The 27,487-nt window shown below is 34.2% G+C and overlaps 1 protein-coding gene across 6 annotated transcripts in view; it reads left to right on the top strand.

Annotated features, from left to right (window-relative positions):
- Positions 1-27,487, top strand: part of LOC150093191 (U2 snRNP-associated SURP motif-containing protein) — a 467,947-nt gene that overhangs the window by 195,941 nt on the left and 244,519 nt on the right. For 4 of the 6 annotated variants that reach the window (XM_090413350.1, XM_090413351.1, XM_090413349.1 and 1 more), the window contains 2 exons: positions 6,968-7,012; positions 22,280-22,323. In XM_090413350.1, coding sequence (XP_090269476.1) covers positions 6,968-7,012; positions 22,280-22,323 — 89 coding nt within the window. The remainder of the gene's footprint in view (positions 1-6,967; positions 7,013-22,279; positions 22,324-27,487) is intronic. The other 2 variants (XM_090413354.1, XM_090413352.1) reach the window with 1 other exon arrangement.

Here is a 27,487-nt window from a genome sequence, read left to right as displayed (position 1 = left end):
AGGCCGATAACTGCAGCCGAATTAAAGGCCACGTACAGAATGATGAAAACAAAGAAGACCCCAGGGCCAGACGGACTGGGGATAGAATTCTATAGATCTATCTGGGAATTTGCATTGGCAGCGTTAATAAACATCTTTAACGAATTCCTCACTTCGGGAAACATCCCCGAGGAATTCGTTAAGAGCCACACCATCTTTATCCCCAAGAAAGACCGAGATCGGACTTTGTCGAATAACTGGCGTCCAATCTCCCTAACCAACGTAGACTACAAGATTTTTGCAAAAATTATCTGCACGCGCCTTAAGGGTGGTATCGAAAAAATAATAACAAGCTCACAGGTCTATGGGATCCCTGGTAGATCTATGGAATTCAATCTCTTTTTGTTAAGAGACTTGATCAAACTGGCCAAAGAGAAAAAATACCCCCTGGCACTTCTCTCCACCGACCTGGAGAAAGCGTTTGACAGCGTCAACCACAGGTACTTGCAGAACATCCTACTAAAAACAGGCGTGGGCCCGAGACTTCGGCGTACCATTAAAAACATGTATGCGGAAGCCACGACCCAACTATCTATTAATGGGTTTCTAACAGAACCAATCCGCATAAAGAGAGGGGTTAGGCAAGGCTGCCCGCTAAGCCCCCTCCTCTTCTCCCTAGTACTAGAACCCCTAATTAAAAGAATTGATAACACCCCTGCAATTAACGGTATTCCACTTCCCCAAGGCTCCAGACAATGCAAAATAGTGGCATATGCAGACGATGTAGTGGCTACACTCAGAGACTCTGAGTCCATCTATATCTATCTGCACACGCTGCAAAAATTCAGCATAGTCAGTGGTCTTCGCATTAACGCACAAAAAACCCAAATCAAAAGTTTCGGAAATTTCCATAGCACTGGACTTCCCTACGGTTTAACGCTACAGACACAGCCTCTAACTATACTAGGCGTGCCCTTTTCAGACACCCTAGCACTACCAATCCAAAAATTGCAGGAGACAAGCAGGGAAAGGATAAGGCTGTTCAAACCAACCTTCTTCTCCTTTTATGGCAGAGCGACAGTAATAAAAACAATCGTCACCCCAATGCTGATGCACACTGTCAATATCACAGGCATCACACTGGCACAAGAAAATAAATTATCAAAAGAACTCCTGGATTTCTTCTGGAATGGGAGAAAACGTGAAGTAAAGAAAGAATATCTACAACTCAAACAGGAAGAAGGGGGTTATGCTCTGCCCGATCACAGAAGCTTGCTACAAGCAAACACGTTCAAAACCGTACGGAAGGCCTTAAACTCCAACCACATTTCTGGCCTACTAATTAGATATTTTATAGGACTTTTCCTCCCCCTCTTTGGGATCACGGACTATGCTGGACCCCGCGCAAGGGGGGTGCCCAAGTGGTACCGTACAGTAGTGAAATCGATCACAACACTCAGAGACAGAGGAATAGCAATCCTCACACACAAACCCAAAGCAGTATACTGGGATTTCTTCCAACTTTCCAGGCGTGATACACCCAATCTTAGTACAAATAATGAAATTCTCTTCAGAAACATCAAAAATAGCTGGGGACAGCCTTTTCATCGGGATCTAGCCTGGAGAATAGCCTACGGGCGGCTCCCGGTGAAACAGGTGAAATCCCGGTATGTACCTAACCCTTGCGACCCATTCTGCGATGTCTGCCGGGACGTGGAAACGGTGGACCACTTCTTTTATTTTTGCCCACCAGCCCAACGCATCTGGCGGAGACTCAGCACAGCATTGGGAATCCCCATGCTGACAGTAGAAGAGGTAGTACGACTACAATTCCCGCCACCAGTCCAAAAAACCCAAAAGTTCACTATCTTCCTAATCAATGTACTAAAATATCACATCTGGAAAGTACGGAAAAAATCCCAGGTACGAGACGCAAATTTAATGTATGCAAGAATAAGAAAAGGTTTCTTTTTCTACTTACACAAATTTCTTGCACAAGAAAGGCACTTACTAGGAGACTTTAAATTTGTGAATCAATACTGCAAACCACCGATAATATGCTTTCTTATACAGGGACGCATCAAGCCCTGTATATCTCTTTAGAACCCAAAAAAAAACCCACCATCCCCCCCACCCCAGGAAAAAGAATAACCACTCTGTTTCCCCTAGCCACAAAGCTTTCTCTGGCACGGTCTCTTTACTCCAAACAAGGGGGGGAGAGCTGAGAACCCGGGCGGCGAAGGCTTACTGCGAGGCGGTGCTGCTCCTCGTGAGCGGCATCTCCCGGGCCAGTCTCTTCCCCATTCTAAGTCCCAGTGGTACCAGGTATACGAGTTCCTCAGTAAGTTCCTATTCATTCCTACTTACCGGACCTTAAGTCCCGTTATTTTAGATTTAAAATAAATATTTAAACAAGTCCTATTATTTATATCCTGTTAAAAAAAAAAAAAAAAAAAATATATATATATATATATATATATATATATATATATATATATATATATATATATACCTGGAATAAAAATAAGGATATTATATTTAGTAACATAAAAAGAACTTCCATTAATACTGGAGTAAATCATTACTTTAGATAAAATAATATGAGAACTAGAGACAAAAGTCTATGTTTAACCTTTTCTGAACAGGTAAATTGAGATTATATGTTACAGACCAATTAGCCAATAAGGCTAAACAGGTTGACTGAGGCCTCATTTTACCTCCTACTATCCTACTCTATCTTATATCATACTCCTCTTTTACTGTCTGCTGATCCTCAGCATGCTTTATTCTCCAAAGGCCAATGATGAGAGACATGAACTCCCATTCTACCTCAATAAAGGTCGAAACTAGTCTGGGTAGTGGCCCTTCCCTTAATGCATAACATGAGACATATCCGCAAGGAGATGTGTTTTGCATTAAAGGAGATACTGAGACAGGAGTGTAGGTAGCTTGCTACACCTTTGCAACGAGTTGCCCTGGTGTTGTATCACCTTGCCCTAGTCCTGAAGATACTTTCAGGCGCAAACTTTGTTTTGCTCACACTTGGATAAAGGATTAAACTAAATTTATTATACTCTAACCATGTGAAAAATAAACTTTCAACATCTTTCTCTAAATCCAGAGTAATTTATTAAAAAAGGGTGGCACACCATTTGACAACTCCTATAGGTACAGATGACCTACGAATGCTTCTGCCTAGTATCTCAGCTTGGGCCTGGCTCCCACTGAAGAGACCTCAATAAAGGTCGAAACTAGTCTGGGTAGTGGCCCTTCCCTTAATGCATAACATGAGACATATCCGCAAGGAGATGTGTTTTGCATTAAAGGAGATACTGAGACAGGAGTGTTGGTAGCTTGCTACACCTTTGCAACGAGTTGCCCTGGTGTTGTATCACCTTGCCCTAGTCCTGAAGATACTTTCAGGCGCAAACTTTGTTTGCTCACACTTGGATAAAGGATTAAACTAAATTTATTATACTCTAACCATGTGAAAAATTAACTTTCAAAATTAGTGATAGTCTTGGACCAGCTATCTCTGATTGGCTACCAGTGGAGATTGAACTGCCCACTCAGTCTCTAAAAAGTTAGATAGGGTTAAAACAGCCTCACCTACTCCCTTATACGAGAACAAAATGGCATTAGCTGATTTTTATTATTATTTATTTTTATTTTATTTTTTATTTTTTTGACTCTTCTGTCACTAAAAACCTAATAATATTGTCATCAAATTCCTTACATGTACCCTCAAGGGGTGTTTTAAATATCAACCTTACATAAGCAATCACAAAAACTAAGAATGTTGTTAGGGAGAAAGAAGAAATTGGTTGATGTGAGGTGTTTCTTGATAAGCTGGGGAGGAGATATTCATTGGGGAAAATAGTATGGAGAAGGCGTTGGGAAGAATGAAAGAAGTGGACGAGAAGTTTATAAGTTTGGAGCTGAACTGCATACAGATATTGACTAGTGACTGCTTGTGTTCTTACATTACAGGAAAGTGGAGGTATGATGGTCATCAATTCAGTGGAGAAGCATTCACTGAATTGATGACCATGAAAATACCTATAGAAAAAAAAACAATTTAGAAACAGAATCTATAAAAAAAAAAGTGATTGGAGGGAGTCAGTGAAACAGAGTCTCTTCTTGATACGGTTTGAGCATTCTGAAGGAAATTTTGGTGCACTACCCCAGATGTCAGATCAGTATTTTAAGGTTAGACAGATTTGGGATTTTAAAGTGTTACAAATACAGTCATACCTCGGTTAATGCTACCTCTGGTAACAAAACCTAGATATAATGAAGTCCGCAATTTCGATCCCCATTTTATATAAAAATGTTAAAATTTTAAGGTCAGTGCCCGGCAGTCATCCAATTTGCGAACAACGGTGACTCACCATGTATTCCCAAGCTGTGTGTGTGTCTGTTTTAACAGTTTTGCATGTCATCCATGTAATGTAGTCGTTGCTTACACTTCAGGATTTAATCTTGGGGGGAGGGAGGAGCAAGTTGAGTAGACGATTTGAGAATGCACATTATGCATTGCTTACAACCCATGACTGAGCATCTGCAGTGATCACCAATACACGATACCCATGATCTCCTCTGGCCCGACTCGGGCAAATGAAGTAGCGCTCTGTCCGCCTGAGCACTACTTTGTTCACCTTGCATTCACAGCGGCCATGATTCCTGAGAGCTATAGGCTATTCCCACCTTATGTGATCGCTAATTCATAAGTAGTATAGAAATAGAAGACACAACATAAATTTTTTAAAAAATGAATTTTAATTAGGAAAAGAATTTTGGAAAATTTTCTAGTGTTTTTTTTTCCTTTTTCATTTGGGGAGGCAGAGCCCCTTGGCGCTCCCCCCCCCTGTGTGTGCCAAGGAGCCCTGCTTTGTAGGGTGTGTTTCATTGTGACGCATTGCAGTAAATTACATATGTTCTCTGATAGCATTATTGTAGATTTTGTAAATATTAATATTTAGTTAAAATGGCAGAATCAAGGAAAAGAAAAGCAATTTCTTTAGAAACTAAATTAAATATCATACAACATGTTTTGAAAGGGGTGAAAGAAAGTCCAACGTGGCACATTCTTTAGGATCAGTGCAGTCAACTTTAACAACCATACTTAGTCAATCAGAAAAAATAAAACAGTCTGCTCAGAATTGTACAGATGTTACAGCAGCAAAATTAACTCACTTAAGGAGTCCAATTTTAGAACAAATGGAGAAAATGTTAAGTTTGTGGATAGGTCACAATATCATATGCCTTTAACTTAAATGGTGATTCAAGAAAAAGCATTATTTTTGTTTAATCACCTGAAATCTAAACAAACTGAAGAAATTGTGGAAAATTTTGTGGTTTCTCATGGTTGGTTTGAGAAATTTAAAAAAACGGGCTACTGTGTTTTCAATTAGAGGATGTGCTGACTCCCTAGTGTGGTTAAGCATGCCCAGGAAGACCATCGCTGCACTAAATGTGTGGAAGAAAGGAAGTGGATAGGAGAACCCTATATGAGATGTTGTTTGATAACAGTAGAATGACTTGTTTACACACAACTCTTGACACACTGAGCACCAAATTAGTGAAGACATTTTTATTTGATTTATATATTAAAAAATATGACCTTAAGAGTGTTCTGACACAATTTACATTTACTGTTTTCATTTTCATTCATAAATATGAGACAAGTCTTTGTTTTTTTTAAACTGGTACTGCTTTATCTGCAGATACATTTTAACTTTTAGTAAATTTTCTCCTGTTATAAGCAACTGACATTTCCAAACCAAAGATCATAAGACAATGGTGATTTTAAAACAACATACATTAAATCCGTGTCTTGAAATTGTACAGCTACGAGCATGTATTTTTCACATCTAGTCAGCATGAAATATGAAATTCATTTCAGTAAAGCAAGAGAGGCCTTTTTTTGACAGATCATGCATGTACCACATTTTTCAACATCTCTTAGAATTTTTGGTCTCTGCATCCAACTTTATGGAGAATTATGAGTGTGGAATTGGAGATGGTTAAGGAGAAACCTGGTGTAAGCACACAGTCCTCAAGTGCTATAATCAGATGAAAAAGCTGTTGGATTTTAATTTAACCTATACATGCAGTAATGCAGATACTTTTATCAATCAGTGTAACAAAAATTTCACTATAATTAGCTGTTTTTTTTTAAGCTTACTATAGCAGGATCAAACTTGCAGTTCTCACTTCAGTTTAAATGCAAATGGTAATGAAAATTAAGAATTTAAAAAAAAAATCACTTTTTTGTTATGAATTTCTTTTGATAAAGTTCAGTTATCAAAGTTGCCCTTATATATGCAGTTAGATTTGAATGAATCAAATATCAGTTATAGTGCTCATTAAAAATTTTACATTATTGTACCAGTCATTCATTTAAGATAATGCACATTTTCAAGTTAGATTGGTCTTTTTCAAAATGGAAAATTGTATTTCATTACCAGCATATTTTGAGCAGTAAGGACATAATAAAAAACAAACTATATCAAGATAAAGCTTACTTATTTGGATATAGATGTTTTAACTAAATTGTGTAAAAATGGTAATCTAACTGCAGTATTTGTGCCAGAATGTCTGTTTTCAAAAAAAAAAAAAAAAAAAAGTTGGATTTTAATAGTCTCTTGAATGTAAGCAAACTACCTTCTAAAGTATGGGCCCCATTCAATATGGTTAGAGAGCACTGTTATGAATTAAACATAACTTCATGCACTAGATGGAAAGTCTAAAACACCTGTGTTTACATATATACGTAATAACAGTGGACCTTCACTCTGTGTATTGGCATAGTAGGTAACTTAATCTACCACATGAGTGTCCCAGTAGTAAAAGGTGTATAATTCTATTCTATGGCAGTGTTTCCCAGCATATGGTTTGCAAAGTAATAAAAAAAAAAAAAAAAAACTTTTTTTGCAAGATTTGCAAAAAGAAAAAAACAAAACGTAATGGTATATTTATATTTTAGTTGTCGTCACATGCTGGTTTGGACAGTATTCTAAAGCAACATCAAGTAAGTGTTTCATATCATTACCTACCTAATGTTTTTCATCCATACAATGAAGTGGTTATTTACAAAAAAAAAAAAAAAAAAAAGAGGGGAAGAAGGATATTGCAGAATAAATATCCTTTAGGAGTGTTTTTGCAATGTAAAAAATTAAATAAATAAATAAACTAAAAAAATTGCGTAACTTCAAATAGCTGTAAAATGTCTTGTCTCAGAAAAAAAAAAAATCATAAATATACATATATGTGAATAATTCTAAACCAAATTATGCATTGAAAAATTATACTTAGTGTGGGATGATATATATTCCCTCAAGTTTAGTGTAGACCACTGGTCTGGGAGCCCTATCCTATATATATTTCTAATTTTAAATGGAAGATAATATTAACACTTTTGCATAAAAGTATTAGTTCAATTTCTTTTTTTTTTTCTTTTCTTTTTTTAGTGACAAATCCGTAGAACTTTGTTATGTAATTTGCACACCCGTGTGTTCAGAGACAAGTATATTTTTAATATGCAGATTTGATATTTTATTTTTATTAGACATCAGTATAATATGTTCTTCAAAATATGGTTTCTGAATGAAAATATGATTTTTTTTCAAACATATACATTCCTGAAAGACTCTGAAATATTCAGTAAACTTTTTATATTCACGGCGATTATGTAATAAAAAAAGATCCTGAATATAAAAGTGGTATTTGTAATGTTAAAGAGAAAAGAAGTAAAGAACGAAGTTCCAGCTTAAACTTTCTGCCAAAAATTACAAGCGCCTGCAAGTAACCATTATCAGGACTTTTCAGTTGATGTGAGGTAGCTGGTCTTATAAAGAGGTACCAGTTTTTTTTTTTTTTTTTTTTAATCCAACGCTGAAAAATAGGCAAGCTGTCAAGAGAATGCAGTCAATTAACAGATGCAATGCTTTGGCCATAATTATAATCAATCCTAGCCAAAAATCACTTAAGATGCTATATCTGTACCCATCCTAGTTATATTTATTTCAGCAGGTGGTAGCAGTGAACAGAATAATTAAAAAAAAAAAAAAAAAGTTACTAAATTAACAAACTTAATCCCAAAGCATTTCAATCATTAAGTGTGGAATTTAGATTTGCAGAATGTACACTGTCCATCATATCATCATCATGGTAATGTGCTTTGCAGTCTTCTCATGGTCCACATAATGATGCATTTATTAAATTTATGTATGTGGGGGGAAGGGGGGGATTTTCCTTGAAAAATCAAAAGTTTTATATATTCTTCTTCTCTTTTGAATTTTATTAAAAACTATACTTATATAACTGCTGTGGATTATGTGTTATTTGTAGTAAGTAGACTGGTTAAGTATTTAATATAATAATATAAATTGCTTGGATTCAAGACCTCGCTAGTGTGTATAAAATTCCAGTGAATACATTCTTCTTACTAATGGGATTATATTTCAACTGACTAATGACTCATTCATTATAACTACTCCATATCTTAAAAATATCATCCTGTTCCAAAAAAAATCCTTCATGACAGGTATCCTCATGTTAAAAACATACATACTTGTCATCATTATTTGAAGATTCAATTTAATCCAGTTTTAATACATTTCTCATACATTAATACAATACAATTTAAATAAGTGCTTATATAAAACAGTTCAATTATTTTAAAATCATTCTCTTATCCAATATTATTCAGCATTCTGCAAATAGAACCAATTTTATGTATGCGGGCAAAGAAATGTATTTCTTGGTCATGCCACTGAGTTCTAGCCATTTCTTTAATCTTATCCTCCCATGGTGATTTCATATACTCAGAATTTTTATGTCACAAATATGAAATGTAAGAATAGGTAAAACCACAGAATTTAAACTGCACAATATGAAGAGTTTGCTATATGACATTTCTCAAACTATTTATTTCCTTAATGCTGTTCATAGTATAATTCATTTTGAACCACTTGCTGATTTTTTGAAACATAGGCTGTTCCACTATTTATATATTTTTCTCCATCCTCAATATATTAAGTATGAATAAAAGTTGATCTGCTCTCATTCCTTTTAGCCAGATTTGATATCTACAGAAACATTCCTGTTTGTAAAGCAGTATTATTTCTCTCTTCATATCTGTTGTAGATTTGAAAGCAAAGTCCTTTGGTTGAAAATAACTGTGTTTCAATTGATTCAAGGACATGTGGGCCATTTACAAGGTCTTTTCAGCTGAAGATGTTAGCTCTTCTTTCATAGAAGAATGGAAATTTTTTCTGCAGTCTGTCCTCCGAATCCCACATGCATATGTGCATCAGTCAAACATGCACAATGTACAGACATAATGTCGTCATCTTATAACTTTAGTTGCTTTGGTATAACTCACTCAACTAATTTCTCTCTCTCTCTCTTTTATTATTTTGTTATCATATATACAGATTGATTCTACACCTCTGTCATAAATGATAAAAGCATATCCCATTCCTAGGAACTTATATAAAGGTTTTAATAAACATTGATCCAAAAACCACATTTTTGAAATCTTTGCAGTTGCAGTTCAAATTCTTGAAACATGCAAAGCAGATCAATGAATCATGATTGTAAACAACCAGAATTGCATTCATGATATGCCTGGAGTTGAGTTTAGTCTAATATGTTCCTCCTGAGCATATAATAGTTGCTATTTGTTTCAGTGTTTGAGTCATATGGTTGTGTTTTGCAATGGAGGATGAGTTCACATTTACTCATTTGGCTGTTGTACTGAGTCATGTGGTTGTGTTTTGCAATGGAGGATGAGTTCACATTTACTCATTTGGCTGTTGTACACTTTTGTTATGAACATGCTACCAGAAATGCACATGAAGCACATAGACTTTATCAAGAGGCATTCACTAGTCATCAAATTTCATGCTCCCAAATGTTCACTCATCTTTGTCACCTTCATGAGTATAACATAGTTTTTGCACCACAAATTGGATGTGAGCACAGAACCATGAAGGCACTGGAAACTGAGGAGAACATACTGCACCTAGTGGAATTGCATTCATTCACTACTATATAAAGGATTGCGGTGTTGGAGAGCATCTCTCAAGCAGTTGTATGGAGGGTCCTGCATGAAAATCAATTTTAACTGCACTATTCCTAGTTAAGTCAAGCACTTTTATCAGATAGTCATTATCATGAGTTGGTATTTTTTCAGTAGTTTCTATAACAATGTATGCAGGACCAACAGTTTTTTCCCTCTGCTTTTTACAGTTAGGTGATTGTTACTTGAAATGGTATTTTCAATTACATGTGGCCAATCAAAATTCATATGCAGTTATCCAGATAAAATTTCAGCAGCTTTCTCCATCCACGTATTGGCATGTTTCTTTTGGAAACTGTTCAATAGCCACTGCCTGTTTTTCTGACAAGTTTACGGAGCTTTTGTACTGTTTCTTTTAAAATCTGATCATAAACATCTTCCATGATGTGTCCAATTGGAGGAGAAACATAGTTCATGCTTCATTTGTGAGGCCAGAGGGTATCTTGATCAGTGGTGTGGTTTCCTTGTAAGATAGATGAGTTGAGGTGGGTCAGTTATATGGCCTCCTTAGTCATCACCCAACCTAAATCCTGTAAGTTTTTATTTATTAGGACCTGTTTGAATTCACTGGTGTACTCTATCTCAGTGGAGATAGGTGTAAATGGTGAGATGTATCAACAGCTATGTAGCTAGCAACAGAGGTTATTTTGAACAGCTGCTGTGAGGTACATTCATTCTACATTGTTTCTTTCTCCAGTTACCAAGAGTTTATGTTCATTTCTTAACATTTATCCTTTTTTCTGTTTTTCATATATGCATTTCTTCCCTGTTTATAAAATTTTATACAGGGATCTCTCAATTATATCACTTTTGCATGAATGAACTTTTAATTAACCATTCTTTAAATGGGTTGGTGTGCCAACTAATTTCTGGTACAGCACCATGTAATTGTACCTTCAATATTTAACCTTTCAGTTATGCAAGCAGCAAATTGAACCCCCACCCTAGTTGGATAATTGAGAGATTACTGTAATTACATTTGGTTATGTTATATAACATTCTTTTGGTTTATTTTTTCCAAGATAGTTAATTGTACTGGTGCAAAATGCACTAGCATTTTTTTGCAAAAATGTTTTGCAAGCAGATTTTTAAGGTTGAAGATAGATAACTTAGAAAATATTAATTTGATATATTAGGAAAACAGAGTCACAGTAATTCTAATCCTTACAAATTACAAACATTATCAAATTCTTGATATGTTCTCTACATGAAAAGTTTTCATCTTTACTAACTTCCTATTGACAGTTTTCCTCCAAATTAATCTGTTATCTGTCAAGACTCCAATATTGTCTGATCTTATATTTCAGTCTTCTAAGGCAGTGATGAGCAAATTTTGTTCTTCAGTGGGCCACAATTGAAAACCTAATATTCCATATGGGCCGAAACAAACACAATATTAAATACTTTAATATATTGATCAAAAAATGTTAATTTATGTGATGGAATTTGTTATTTTTGACATAGATTTACAATGAAAAGTTTTTTTGTTTTTTTTTTAATTTAATTTACTTTTTATTAGTAATACTTTCAATATATACACAGGTATGCATACATATTTTTTTTAAATCAAATTAAATATCTGCTGAAATTTAATTAATGAGATATTTGGCTCTGTTTCTTATCAACAAGCTTTTCAGTATTGGAGGTATGTTTGAAATTGCGACTCTAATACAATTTTTTAGTCATTTGTTATCAAGGCAATTTCAATGATTATTTTTTACAATTTTCATTTTCAAAAAGAGTTGTTCACACTTTGCCTGGAATAGGTAGCCAGCAATGGAAATTTATCAGTAACTCTTATAAAAGTCAATAAGACTAACATCTTGAAACTTATTTCTTAATTCAGTGTTGCTTTGCAAATCAATTATTTCCATTTGAAATTCTTTGGGAACCCTTTCAACATCTATATTAAAGGGTAATGAGAAAATATCAAAATTAGTTTCATTTTTGCATAAGTTTTTGAACCACAAACTGAATTCTTCTTGTGGTCTCTGCATATTTTTTCATTTCAGGTGGATTTTCTTTTTCAAAATTGGAAAATGAGCCATATTATTAGATTCCAGTTGCTGATTCTAAATTTTTAGTTTATTTTCAAAGATTTTATTTTATCGAACATTTCATTAATAAGTTTTGTCCTTGAAGATTCACATTTGATTCATTCAAATGTTGAGTAATGTCAATGCAAAATGCAAAGTCACACATCCAATCCTTGTCATTAAATTCTGGAAACAGGTTATTGGTTATCTTTCATATCCAAGAACTGAATTTCGCTCTTCAAATCATACACACGCTTAAGCATTGTACTGCAATTTAACCATCTAACCTTGATGCTATAAAGGATATTGCCATATTCGCTTTCCATATCTCTCAAAAATTCCTTAAATTTGCGATGAATTGGTCCTTGAGATCTAATAAAATTTACAATTTTAGTGATTGGTGGAACAACAATGAACATTGTTGTTCTTCCACCAATCTTTTTATGTCTCTAGATAATAATCCCAACAGACCAATATTCATACTAGATATGGCTCGAGCTTCATCTGTTGTTATACTGACAATCTTTTCTATTGGGTTTTCAGTTCCCTGTATATATCTTTTCCAGTAGTAGTTCCTTTCAATGGAATTAAAGATGCAAATTCTTCGGTGACGTTAAAACTAGAATCTGTTCCTCTCAATAAGACAGCAAGTTGTGCCGTATCACTAATATCACAACTTTCATCCAAAGTGAAAGAAATCCATTCTAACTTAAAAATATGTCTCTGCAAAATTTCCTCAATATTTTGCAAAAAATTGTTAATCCTTCTGTAGCTTGCATGAACTGCAGTATCTGTGGTTAATGAAGCAGCTGTAAATACATTTTGCAGTTGTTTAAGATTTTTTGCAGTTAATTCACTTTGTCTTTGCATGACTGTCCTTGCAAACTGTCAAATTTTGAAGAATGTTTAGTTTTATAATGCCTCCTGATGTTATATTCTTGAGAACAGATATCTTTTCACAACATATCAAGCAAACAGCATTGTCTTTTATGCAAGTAAAAAAAATAGTCGTTTGTCCATCTTTTGTTAAACTGACAATTTTCTTCCTCAACTTTGCGTTTTCTAGATTTTGAACTCATTGATTAAATACAGAGTTCTGTTTGTAGAAGAAAAAAAAAATTTGTAAAGATGCAATTTTTTAAAAGAAAAAATTATATTACCATTATAAATTTATAATTTGTTTAGATTTTGATAGAACTTCTGTCAATTAGTTTATTCAAGAATAATGCAACTACTTTCATATATCATTAAAGTATGACTACTCATGCATGACTGAAAATACAAAGGTGAATGGCATAATCGTGGGAGCTATCATCGTAAGCAAATATTGTTCACATGATCTCTTAATGCATGCTTCATATTGATAACACATTGTGCCTTTGGCTAAAATTTTTACGCTTCAGCTAAATGAAGTGCAATGTTTCAGCAGGCTGCAGGTTAGTAGTTGGAGGGCTGCATGCAGCCCAAGGGTTGCTCATCACTGTTCTAAGACATTTCTTACTTTATAGATCCATCTAGATCTTGGTCTTACTCTGGATATTTTTCCTGGCATCCTGGCCAAGAACACTTGTTTTGCTGATCTTTCCTCTTCCATTCAGTTTAAGTGACCTTACCACCTAATGTTATGACTTTTCACACTTCTTCACACCTCTGAATGCTAACAGTGTAAAGTTTTCTCCTATTATCCTCATTTATAATATGATTCTCCATTTGTTTACTCCCCTAATCTTTTTTCAGAGCTCTCATATCTGTGGTCTCCAGTCTTTGAGCAAGTATTTTATTTCTAGCCTGAGAATCCACAAGTTAAAATTGGTTTGAACACCACCTTGTATAGAGCTAGCTTAATGTTTTGACTAATTTCTCTGTTGTTCTATATAAATTTATTCAGTTGGTTTCCTACCTTACCTGCTATGATAATTCTGTTGTCTATTTCCATATTTAATTTGCTGATTTTGCTAAAAAAAAAATTGTCTCTCAATAGCTAAAATAACATTTTAGCTATTGAGAGACATTCACAAATTAACTTCGGCATGTAAGGATGGGGAAATTATTTTGCTTCTTTACAAGACTTTGATACTAACCTCATCTGGACTGCAGACAAGAGAAAGTGATATGATAGAGACCTACAAACTCCTGAAAGAGTCATACAGGATACCAGTAGATTCAGTTTTATATTTTATGATGGGTGGGAAGAGGATAAAAGGACATCCATAGAAGTTGAGAATGAAAGGAGTGAATGCTAGATCGGTGCATGACTGGATGAAGGTCTCTTCTAATAATCATAACAATACTGTAAATAATTTCTACTCTTAGTTTGCAAAACACAAAGAGTAAAATTAAAATAGTAGTGCATTACTAGGTAATGCATCTACCCCATATCTCCAACCAGAAGCTAAGTTAAAAAAACTAATATAAAGATTTTAATTAATACTAAAGAGTAATCTGAAAAGACATATCTGGTTATATATTTTTGAAGGCGAGAATGACTAAAATATTTGAAGCCAAACTCCATTATGCTCCATATGTTTGGCTACATGTATTTTTGTCATCTTTGCTTTCCAAAAATATACAACCCACTTCTTTCTCTGAGCGTTTTTTTCCCGCTTGCATTGCAGGGTCCGCGTGTTACGTAGATACAACTTCTGTTAGTACAACCGCCTGCCACTGAGGGGGTAAGTGTATTTTTTTACTGTAGCAGCGTGTGTTCACAGGGCTGGTTTGCCTGCTTGCCGGATGAAAAACCCCAGATAAACTGGGGGGGGGGGGGGAAAACCCTGCTGTCCACGCCCAAGGCCGACTAACTTGACTATGGCTGAGAAAGATCATTAAGCTCCTCACGTCGTTGACGGGAATCGAACCTAGGACACTCCTTCCCCAGGCATATGGTTGTGAAGCGCATAGTCACTAGGTTAACTGCATGGACCAAAAATATACAACCCACTATGTCTTGTAAAATTACTCTTCAGTATTAATTAAAATTTTTATATTCATCTTTTAACTTAGTCTCTGTTTGGAGATACAGGGTTATCTCCATTACCTATTAAGCTCTGCTATTTTTATCTTATCTGACTTAGGAGAGACATGAAACCATAGTTCCATAAAATCCATATTCACAAATAGTAAGTTATTTTGAATATCTTTACTGGCTGGCTTATTACATTACAGCCAATTGTTTTCCATGTTCCCATCAATTTTCACATTCTTTTGTCTTTTTATTGCTGATTTTCACACCAAATTTATTACAACAGTTATTTAGTCTCAAAAAATATCCTCAAGATTTCTACCCAATTTAATTAATTGGAAGTATAATACCTTCTGTATAAAGCATCTCTGATTTTGATATTAGATTCCTTTGTCTTATGCTTGACTTTACATCAAACAAACTTCCATGCCTACTTCTTTTTCTAACTGTTGCAACTTAGGGGTGTATATTGTTCTGTATAATGCCTCATTCACATGATATAACTGTAGTGTGTTCAAGGACTTTTCTCTTGGCACCTTATTATATTCACCTTGGAATCTGTATTCCTTTTCAAAATCTATAAAACTTGAATATGGATTCTGATTTAAACACTATTTGGCCTGAACCTAGTTTGTTATTAAAGTGTCTCTTCTGCAGTTTGTCTTAGTCTCTTCTCAGGTAAGTTTGCATAATCTTACCTGGAACACTGTAATTCTCACTTTGATTTATTTCCCTGTTAGTGAAAGCCGTGGCTGATTCAAGGAAAAGCCTCTTGAATTAGGAAAGATTGAATTTGTTTTGGTGGAGTAAGGTGGCTTTTTTCCCCAATGGATTCTGAGCTGGGTATCCAGAGCATGGTCTGCCAATCCTGAGCAGCAGTAGTGGTGGAATTGGATGTAATCTTGGTGCTCCGATATACAGATGTCGGTTGTTCTGCCTGTTTGCTCATACTAGGAAAGGTTGCAGCTTCAGGGTACCTGGTAACTCCAGGTAAATCCAGAGGTTGTAGCTGGTCTTTGGCAGAGTGGATAAAGGCTTCTAGCTTATAGCATTGGTTTATAGGTAGTCACAAGATTGTGCAGCTCTCACTAACTATCCCAATCTAAACAAATATGGTTGTATCAGCCTTCCCCCTCATCTGCAGACAGTGTCAGCCCAAGGCCAAGAACACCTAACCAAAGCTAATAGGTTGCATAATTGTAGGATTTTAGGTCTTTCCTGCATTTCTCTGATTTTTCTTTTTTATAACTAAAGTGTGTCTGCATGCATGTGTCTAATACAAGCGTATTAATCCCTGATGATGCCAATTTGACTGGCAAAATATAGGATAATAAGTAAAAAATTTTATTTATTAACAAATATGTTGTCAATTTCCTTAAACAATATACAATGCATGATTTATTTCCCTTTGTATTAATAGGTACTATGAGAACACTGCTCAAATCAACTAGAATTTGACTTTTTTTTTATCAAGTATTCTGAATTATTCAGTGTTAACATTATATTATGACAGAACTTGAATAGAGATTCTTATTTAACTATGACTTATAACAATCTGTCTTAAAGTAAAATTCTGATTCTGATTTTTGCAAGTCAAACACAAATTAAACCATAGAGAAAATATCATAGCTATAATTCTTTAAGAGAAATTAAGATGGTTTGGACACCTCCAGAGAATGGAATTATTGGAGTAAGTTAATCAGTGGCTGACCAAAAAGAACTTGGCTACAGTCTTTGAAGGAAAGGTCACAATTATCAGCTTCAGTGAGATGACAGAAATGACTAGAAATAGAGCCAGATGACAAAGATTTGTTCATAGTCGACTCAACCCATCATCTGACAGATGAGCAAGAAGAAGAAGAAGGACATCGTAAATTAATCTTTGACAATTTCCAGTTTAATAATATCTGCTTCAGTTTCCTTTCCCAATACTGAAATGCATTCATAACTTCATTCTTTCTGGATAGTTTCTACTGATATTCTGCACTACACATCTCATTTTTTTATTCAGAATAACTACTCCAGACCTACAGAATATCCTTATGTTTTTATATTATCTCACTTATATTTGATTCTTTTTCTCTAATCTCCAGAATATTTTGACACTTGTGTGATATTTATTTTCTGTTTTCTTTTCAGTGTGTTCCCATATGGTTTTCTTACATTGTTTTGTATTCTGTAAGAAATACACATACACACATGCTGACTGACTTCTCAAGAACTTTCACTATGATTTCTTTGGTTTCAATTTCAAGAATCTCTTTGTAACTTCTTCAGTCTGCCATGTTGAGAAGGATTGTAGAAGAGAAGCTTGGTGAAGAACAAGCTGGATTCAGGCCAAATAGAGGCTGTCAGGATCAGGTTTTTTTTCACTTGATGACAAATTGTTGAGAAATCATGGGAATATAACAAAGATTTGTATTGAAGTTTTGTACATCTAGAAAAGGCATATAACAAGGTGTCAAGAGAGAAACTATTCAAAACGCTACAGTTGATGGTGTCAGTGGAGCATTATATCAAGCTATACTTAGTCTTTATTTGAGTTATAAGTCAGCAGTTAGTGAAGGAAGTACAGGAAGATGGTTTAATGTTAAATCTGGTGTCAGACAAGGATGTACATTATTCCCCTCTATTATTCATTATCTATATGGATCACATTATGAAGGAAAGTGGTATTAAGCCTGACATCAAAATTGGAGATGTTAATGTCAGCTCTTTCCTTTATGCAGATGATGTTATACTTCTAAATAAATCCCTGCAAATCTCCAAGATTCCCTGACTAAATTGAATAACTGTTGTGATAGATTTGGTATGAAGGTTAGCAATAACAAGACAAAGACAATGAAAATATACAGAAGCATTGAAAATATCAACTGCATGTGAATGGAGAACTTATAGAACAAGTAACACATTTCAGCTACTTATACATGATTTTTAGTGAAGATGGTAAATTAAATATGGAAATAGACAACAGAATCAACAAAGCTGTTATGGTAGGAAGTCAACTGAATAAATTTATATGGAATAAGAGAGAAATTAGTCAAAACACTAAATTAGCTGTATATGAGACATTGTTCAAACCAATTTTTACTTATGGATCTGAGAGCTGGGTTAGAAGTAAAACAATTGACCAAAGACTAGAGACCGCAGATATGAGAGTCCTGAGAAAGATTAGGAGCATGAACAGATTGTATCAATGGCAGTATCATATTAAAAATTGAGGATATTAGGAAACAACGTGACATTGTTAGCAGGCTAATCTCAGTCGGTACAGTCACTGAAACAGAATGGGAGAGGAAAGATTAGCAAAATAAGTGTTCTCTTCCAGGTTGGCAGGAAAAAGACCCAGAAAAGATCAATATATAGGTCGATTGATACGGTAAAAAAGTCCTTAGAAGGTAAAAGTATAAGATCTGATAATGTTGGAGTCTCGACAGGTAACAGATTGATTTGGAGGAAAATTTTAGATAGGAAGTTAGCAATGATGTAAATTTTGCATGTAGTTCTATCATATCCTGTACACTCCTTGAGGATACATGTCAGGAATTTGATGATGATGAGCATTTCTGCCAAGTTGTTCTGATTTTTCTCTCCTTGCAGATTTACTTATGCTAAAGATTGATTAAGTCAGTAACTGGCTGCATAAAGGGCTAGAAAAAGTTCCTCCATGTTCATGACTTATTTTTCACGGTATTAACAACACTGCACAATTTTATCAAAGAGATGTTTTATTAACCCTTATATTTTGCTGAGTTGAAAATCAGCAAAATATAAGCATTAATAAAACATCTCTTTGATAAAATTGTGTGGTGTTGTTAATGCCGTGAAAAATAAGTCATGAATAACCATCAACACCTAAGCTTATATGTTAGATTGAAGTTCCTCCATGTATTGGCCATTGCCAATCCTGATAAGATCTTTCTTCTGCCAACTAGCATCATGGATGTTACTACGACAATACTTATTTATCTAAGAATTCCAAAAATCCAAGGTGAACAAAAACTGACCAGTTTTGAAACGCTATCATAAAAATAATAAATAATTTAAAAAAGAATGATAAACTCATATATGAGTTTGAATAATTCTTCATTTCAAATGAATCTTCACCTGATACTGGAAGGAGAATTGACTTCTCTTTTTTTATACGCATGCCAGAGAAGTGATAACTCTGACTGTGGCCACTCAACTCTTGACATGATAATAAAATGGCTTCCTAGTCTGCTTGAGTTAAATTCCACATAACCTCACAACTATTTATTGGAATTTTCAAGATAGTTCCTTAGAAATCTTTCACGAGCAAGTTCAATTAGAGAGAGAGAGCCATACCAATGCTTTCAAGATGCTGGTTACATGTATAAAATAAAAAGTTCAGGGTTGACACGGTTTCAATGCTGAAATGATTAACAGCATTCATGAATCCATTCTGCATAGTCTCAGAAATTAACATACCAAGGGTCTATGAAATGCACCTGTCACATTCTGCAGCTTAAATTGTGGCAGATGCCCTCTTTTCTTTAAACTTAATTAATAGTATATCAAATAAAAAAATGCTCTTATGGGACTGCCTTACTCTGATGGAGGTAACATTTTGTAGTGAACAAGAATGTTTAGGCATTAGGAAGTGGAACCCCTCAACATGATAGTCTTGAGCTAATGTCCAAAGCAGAATGTTTTTCATGGCCTCTGATACTATATATAGCCCTTTCATCTTTATTGAAAAAAATTGTGATTATCCAGCTCAGTATGTTGGAGATTTTAGTAATGTCATAACTACTAGAAGAGAAACTCGATGTGGTTTATCAATAGGAAAGCTGCTGATATATATAATGAGGTTACACGAGAACCTCTTTTCTTGGTACTGTATTTTCTTAATCTATCTCCCCAACTCCTCATGATTTTTTAATTTGAGTTTGTATTCTGTAACTGCCAGCAACATTGGAAAAATATAAAGAATTAGAAATAATCAAAAATGTTCATTGAAGGCAAGAAAGCATCTAGGAAAAAGTACAGTATCACTTTAATCCATGCAAAGCCACACATCAGGTGCATGTTGAACTCCTAATTACTATTATATGGGCACCTCCATGAGTCTGTTGTAACAATCTACTAAGCACTAAAGGATCATTCATACAATACCTATTGTACTTCACTTTGAACCTATTCACCAACATAACATTCACAACTGACTCGGACAACTCATTCACTGCTCTCCAAGCATAAACTGTAATTCTCATGCCCTTGCTAACCACACTCTTACCAAATGTACCAAAAATTTTTGAAGTTCTCCTTTTGAAACCACTCAACTCAACTAGGATTCATTGTATAAATATTAAAATCTTCTTTGGGCTAGTAATTGAAAATAATAGTGTAAAAAAATAAAATAAAAAAATCGCCATTCACAGTACACTGTTTCATTTAGGGTTATGTTTATAAGTTGTAGTTACAAATTGTGATATATTAAAACATTGCCATGAAAATATTATCTGAATAAAAATCTAAAACCATATCTAAACAAGTTTAAATGGTTTTGGATTTTTAGTGTTTTATCTTGTATAAAGACATTTGTGAGACTTCCACCTTTAAACAAAATGTATGCCACAGTAAAATAAATATTAATTATTCATCGCAAATATTTTGTTTTGCTATCATAAAAACATCGGTATTACATTGAACAATAATAGAAATTTCAGTAAAAAAAAATACATTAAATAGTATCCTTTTAGACATGCGGTTACATAGTACTGTAACTAGTAGTAGCTGGAGCAGGGGTCGGCAAAGTGCTCGATATTGACCCCTGGGGGGTCGATAAATGTCAATGGGGTCAATAAACACCTAAAACAATTCTGACTAACACTTGCTAGACATGCAATGCCAACTAGCTGATTGGCTGGCCAATGAGCGAGAAGCGCACGCTCTCCTTGATGAAGACATCTAGAACAGAGATAATCAGGGCTAGTGCGCATTTATCACCCATAGCTATCAGAGCGGTGTTCAGCGATCTTATAACTTTGAATTTACTGTGCAATTTTTTTAAAATTATAGTGCTCATAATGGCAGCCCCTGATGGTAAGAAGAAGTGCTGACAGTATTTGCGAGAATATTTAATATTTGGATTTATACCATCATTTACCAATGAAACAATGAAAAGGATGAAGGAATTATTTTTTTTAAATTGAGAAATTTATTATTGATAACATTCCTTCATTTATTTAACATGATGGGGGTCAATGAGGGATCAAGGATTCCATGAAGGGGGTTGATGTTCTAAAAAGTTTGCCAACCCCTGAGCTAGAGTAAAACAACATAAATATATTGTTGTCAACACTGTTGAGCCAAACTAGAACAGCAGAGCCATATCCAGTTTATGAAGCCTCATTAGTCTGGTTTGGTATTGCTAAAATTAGCCATGGTATCCAGTGGGATAATGCCAGACTTTTATATAATTCTACTTTTAAATTGAAATGTTCATTCAAAGAAAGCACTGAAGAATTACACCAGTCTAACTTATAAATTGTAATAACTGCTTTTCTATTCTGATTGTTATCTTCACTTCAATTAAATATTTTTTTTTATTTTTGCAATTTCTCATATTTTTTATATATTTTAAAAAAAACCCTTCCAAATAGAGTTTTATCCTACCTAATATGTGACTGCGTTTAGGAGGATGCTATTGTAAGGCACACGTTTTTCTATTCTTTTGTATTCAAATTTCTGTCATTGTTCTTCAATTCATACTAATGATATTTTAGGATATGCAAAATGAAATATTTATGAAGAATAAATAATAATTTAACTGTGGCATGTGTTTTGTTTAAATATTGTTTTAGTTGAAAGGATTCTACATTCTTGTCTCAGCCACTTACACTTAGTTTGTATTCTAAAGTGTTTTTATTACTTCTATTTAATGTCATGTGATTTTACAAATTTAGATAAAATTAAGAATGTACCATTCTTTTCACAGCTGTTCACATCCTTTTTTTTTCATTCATTAGTAGCTGTTTTTGTATTAGTTACTTTACCTAGTTAATTGCAGTCATTTTATTTGTATAAATAAAATTAACCTTTTTTTTTTTTTTTATTCTCACAGTGAAATAATTGCTTTTTTTTCTTATTGACTTGCAGTATATAACTTTAATTTTACACATTTTTATATAGCTTCATTATAATAATTTGTCTGTTCTTACCCTTTGTTTGGTGTCTGCTGTCCTCCTGCAGATTTTAGCCAATGCAGTTGTCAAAGTGGTTATCCCCACCGAAAGGTACTGATGCTCTTCACTGATTTACATTTGTTAAACAGTAGGTTAATTATTTATTCTTCTTTTCCCCCCTTCAAGAAAGGTCTTTTAATGATGCCAAAGCCATGTTTCCTGCCAAAGCTATAGTACTTCGGTTTAGAGTGCTGGAATGGTATGGCTGATTTCCCTCTACACATCTGTACTATATAGTTTAAGTATGTAAATATGCACATAAATAACTTTGAGAGTTTTACTGTGATTTTTAATTTTCCAAAAATAAAATTTAAATTAATATCTTTTATATTTTTACATTTCAGCAGCTTTTGTTGAGCTGCCAAAAAAGAAAAAAAAAAATGGTCTATATACTAGTGATATTTCTTTCATTACAGACAGTTCATGCACGCTTTAAACTTAAGCTTAGCACTGGTTTAGAGTTGCATAGTAATAATTAACAAGAAGTGCTTTTAACATATTTATAAATCTATATCAAAATAATTTAATCCATTCTAAATAAAAGTATTACATTTGAGTAACATATAAATGCAAAACCACAATTTTTTACCACATGTGCAATTTTGAAGTCTAAATACCATATCATTTGTAGTAGGAGTGGAAATTATGTCACAAATTTGTTATTTTCTTTTCATAAGAAATTTACAATCAGCCAGCCAATTTTTTTTATTTTCTGATGAAAAATTAGCTATATATGATAAGTTTGTTTTGGAAATCCTTAAATCACAGTATTCATATGTGCTAAAATTTAATTGATTATCCTTTTCATTTTGTTTGACTGTGGAAAATTAACGAGCTTGCCCCTGAATGTTGTATTCAATATATTGCAAAAATCAGTGTTTTTTGATAAAATATTAAAAAGAATATTTTGTTTTCTTGTACACGTTTAGTTATGAAAGTGTACAAGTCAGTTGTTTATTAGTTATCTTTGTGATGCAGTTATTTATTTTTTTTTTAATTAAAAGTATCTTTGTGAAAATCCCATAAAATGCATTTAGAGAAGAGCACTTAAAAAAATCTTATGGTAGCAATACAATCACTTTTATCACCAAACAAAGTTTTTCATTTTATATGCCTAATTTATTTCTCAGTCAGAAGAATCAAAGTAGAAGAGCATAATTTGCCAAAGAATATTTCTGGAGGTGCATGTATATAATTCTTAATTAATGCACATGAAAACAGATGTAATAATGGAAAGCACTAACCATTGTAATAACAGGGTAATTTTTGTTTTGGGGAATTCTTGTGTAACAGTAGTCACTTGCGTTGGAACTGTAAAGGAAGCAAAGAGAATTAGTGAATTAGACATAATGCTGGTTCAAAACTGCTACCACATTTTGTGGAAATGAGTCATTTTCAAAATCTGCTATTAGATAATTTCAGATTGTGAAAGAATAGCCTTTAGAAATATCTCATATGTTAAAAAGTGGAGAAAGTTTCCTTGGGAAAGCTTATTTATGCTTTCACTTCATTCTATTTTTATACTTCAGTATGAGCAACATCATCTCTTTCATAGTTTAGTAGCTAATTTCAGATACAGTCCTCAGGAAAAGATGGAAAGAAAAGCAAATGCTTTTCTTTTCATCTTTGTTGCAGTTTATTTAAGAAGCTGATTTTTTTTTTTTTCTCCCTAGTTCAATGAAAAAAATAGCAAGGGTCGGTCTTGTATAAATGAGCATAACATTTCTTCATCTTATACCTTCAGTTTGTTTTGGGTTAAGGCCATATATAATAAAATTAGATTGGTTAAATCACAAATTCCTAGCTGATCCTTGTTGATTCAGTATCCAGGTAGATATCTACAAACATGGTTCACCATCAGAAACAGAGGATTGAACATAGGTCTGATGCCCTAGTCATTTCTCTAGCTTTGACCCTTAAGCAATCTTCAAAAATTGTAAGCATTTCAAATTACTATGGTGAATGTATAAAACCTGCTAATAAGCAGTTTACATTTTTGTTTTTTTGGGAACATTTTAAAGAATGTGTAAGTTCTTTCATTCTTAATGAGTGAAATGAGATCCTATAAAAGAAATCTCCATATGAAATTGACTAACTCACTTTTAGTCAAAAAACCTTTAATGCACCTATTGCACTATAAGTGGAATTATATATCTAGGTGGAAAGACCTAGATCCTCTGTATCAGAATTGTAGAAAGTTTTTTCACTTGATTAAACTTTAAATTAAACTTGTAAAGAATTATATTGTTTAATCCTTTATTCAAGTGTAAACAAACAAAGTTTGCACATGAAGTATCATTACGACTAGGCTACTTGTAAATAGATGCTAATGACTTTGTGTTAATTGCCTTATTATTTCATAATACTGTGCACTATTTGGAAAGATCATAGATCAGTTTCAACCTTGATCAGTGGGAGCTAGACTTAGAAGAGAAGCCGAGGTTGAAGCAATGCAGAAGTCATATATTTCTCATATCTTCTTCTTCTTTCACTATGCATTATTCCCACTTCCTATGCAGGGTCCGCATGTTGCTTAGATGCAATTACTTGTTAGTACCACTCCCAACCGACCTGTCACCTAGTCTGCCGCTGGGGGGGGGGGTATATTTTTTGACTGTAGAGGCGTATGTTCATGGGGCCGGTTTGCCTGTTTGCAGGATGAAAAACGCCAGATAAACTGGCGGAAAAAACCCTACTGACCGCGCCCAAGACCGGCTAACTTGGCTATGCCTTAGGAAAATCTTCAAATTCCTCACGTCAACAACGGGAATCGAACCTGGGACACTCCTTCCCCAGGCATATGGTTGCAAAGCGCAAAGCCACTAGGCTAACTGCACGGTATGTATTTCCCATATACAAGTGGTTAAAAGGTGTATCACCATTGATGTGATAGCTCCCACTGATGTGACCTCAATAAAGATCAAAACTGATATACATTGTTATCAAATTCCTGAGGTGCAGATTAGAGATATTATGATAGTATTACATGAAGAAGTCACATCATTACTAACTCCCTATCAACAATTTTCCTCCAAATTAATCTGTTAAGACTCCAATATTATCCTTATATTTTGATTTTTTTAAGGTACTTTTTATTATATCAATCCATCTATATCTTAGTCTTCCTCTAGGTCCTTTTCCTGCTAACCTGGCAAAGAACACCTGCTTACTAATCTTTCCCTCTCCTGTTCTCTTTAAGTGACCATGCCACCTAACATTAGCTCTGCTAACACACTTCTGAATGCTAATAGTATCAAGTTCTTTCCTAATATCCTCATTTTAAATATGATAATGCCATCGATGCGACCTTTTCACTCCCTGAATCTATCAGAATTCTCGGTGTTCAATCATTGATCAAGTGGTTTTTTTTTTTTCCCCTAACCTCTAGCTGTCACATCCATAAGTTAAAATTAGTTTGGCCACTGTTTTGTATACAGCTAGTTGAGTGTTTTGCTCAGTTTTTTGTCTCTTATTCCAAGTAAATTTATTCATTGACTTTCTACCATACCAGCTTTGATAATTCTGCTGTCTATTTCTATATTTAATTTGCTGTCTTCACTAAAAACTGTCCTAAATAACTGAAATGTTTTACTTCTCTTGTAGATTCTCCATTTGGAATGCAGTCAATGTTTCTGCTTTTTATTGCTGATTTTCATACCAAATTTATCATAGCAGTTATTCAATTTGGTCAGGAGAATTCCATAGACTGGTACTGGAATTATTTAGAAGTAAAACATGCATAAAATGCAGAGCTGAGATTAACATCTCCAATTTTGATATCAGGTTATTATTATCCTAAGACCCTCATGGAATCAAAGACTCATCTATGTAGTCCCTTTGTCATACACACAGCTCATCATACCTTTCCTTAAACACTTTCAAATACTCTGCAGACACCACACTCTCAGGCAAGGCATTCCAATCATTCACAACTCTGCATGCAAAAAAAAAAAAAAAAAAAACCCTGCTTCTCATACCTTTTGTTCATACCTTCCTTATACAGCTTCCAAGGATGGCCTCCTGTTCTCCCCTGATTTCCCATTTTATGAAAAACCTCATCAACATTGATCCTGTAACAACCCCTTACTAATTTGTATGTCTATCATGTCACTCCTCTTCCTTCTATCCACTATACTCTGTAAATTGCATCTTCTCAACCTTTCCTCATTTTCAACATTCCAGAGATCAGTACACAGTAGGACTACTGTGTACCAAATCTACACACAGTAGTCCATTTGTGGCCTAATCAAGCCCTTATACAATGGAACCAGATTTTCTTTACTTCTACAAGTCAGTGTCCTCCACATCATTCCCAGAATTCATTGTGTTGTCCACAATTTTGGCAATGTGCCCTCTAAATGTTAGATCCTTATTCACCATCAACCCAAGATCTCTTATTTTCTCAACCTCCAACAATAAATCCCAACCAAGCATAAATTCTACATTCCATTTTTGTTTGCCAAATTTTAAAACCTTACTTACATTTTGCAACATTGAACTGGTATTCCCACTCCATGTTCATTCAAGTCTTCTTGTAAGCCAGAACATCTGTTATACTCCTTATAGTTCTTCCTAACTTTGCATCATCTGCAAACAACTGAATATCCTCATTCAAATCTTCTCCAATATCATTAACATACAGGTTAGGTTAGGTTAGCAATGGCCCTAAAACAGACCCCTGAGGTACACCACTAGTAACTTTCCTCTTCCTGGATATTGCTCCCCCATACACAACTTGCTGATACCTATCAGATAGCCAATCTCCAATCCAATCCAATATTGGATATAATCTTATATCCAGTCCCATCCGCTTTAGTTTGACTATCAACTTATCATGTGGTAATCTATCAAAAGCTTTTGAAAAATCTAAGTATACTACTGTGTATCCATCTCCTTTATCCAATGAAGCTGTCACCTAATTATAATAAGTAAGCAGATTACAAAAACGTGACCTCCCTTTAGAAAATCCATGCTGTCCATCAAAGATAATACCACTGTTGTCAACTCAATTCTGGATCCTGGTCCTCATCAACACTTTAACCATAACAACTGATACACAGATAGGCCTATAATTTGATGCTTGAGTTCTGTCACATTCCTTATGAAGCAGCACAATCTTGCCTTCTTTCCACTCCTTTGGAAAGAAGGCAAAGTGCAAGACTCATGTTAAACAAATACGTTAAGGCAGATGCCTGGCACATTCCTTCAAAATACT

Source organism: Typopeltis vanoorti, chromosome 24 (genome assembly GCF_054136105.1).
Source record: "Typopeltis vanoorti isolate ZY-2024b chromosome 24, IOZ_Tvanoo_1.0, whole genome shotgun sequence".
Classification (NCBI taxonomy): domain Eukaryota; kingdom Metazoa; phylum Arthropoda; class Arachnida; order Uropygi; family Thelyphonidae; genus Typopeltis; species Typopeltis vanoorti.
Note: the sequence above shows the minus strand (reverse complement) of the source record. Positions and strands in the feature narration are given on the sequence as shown.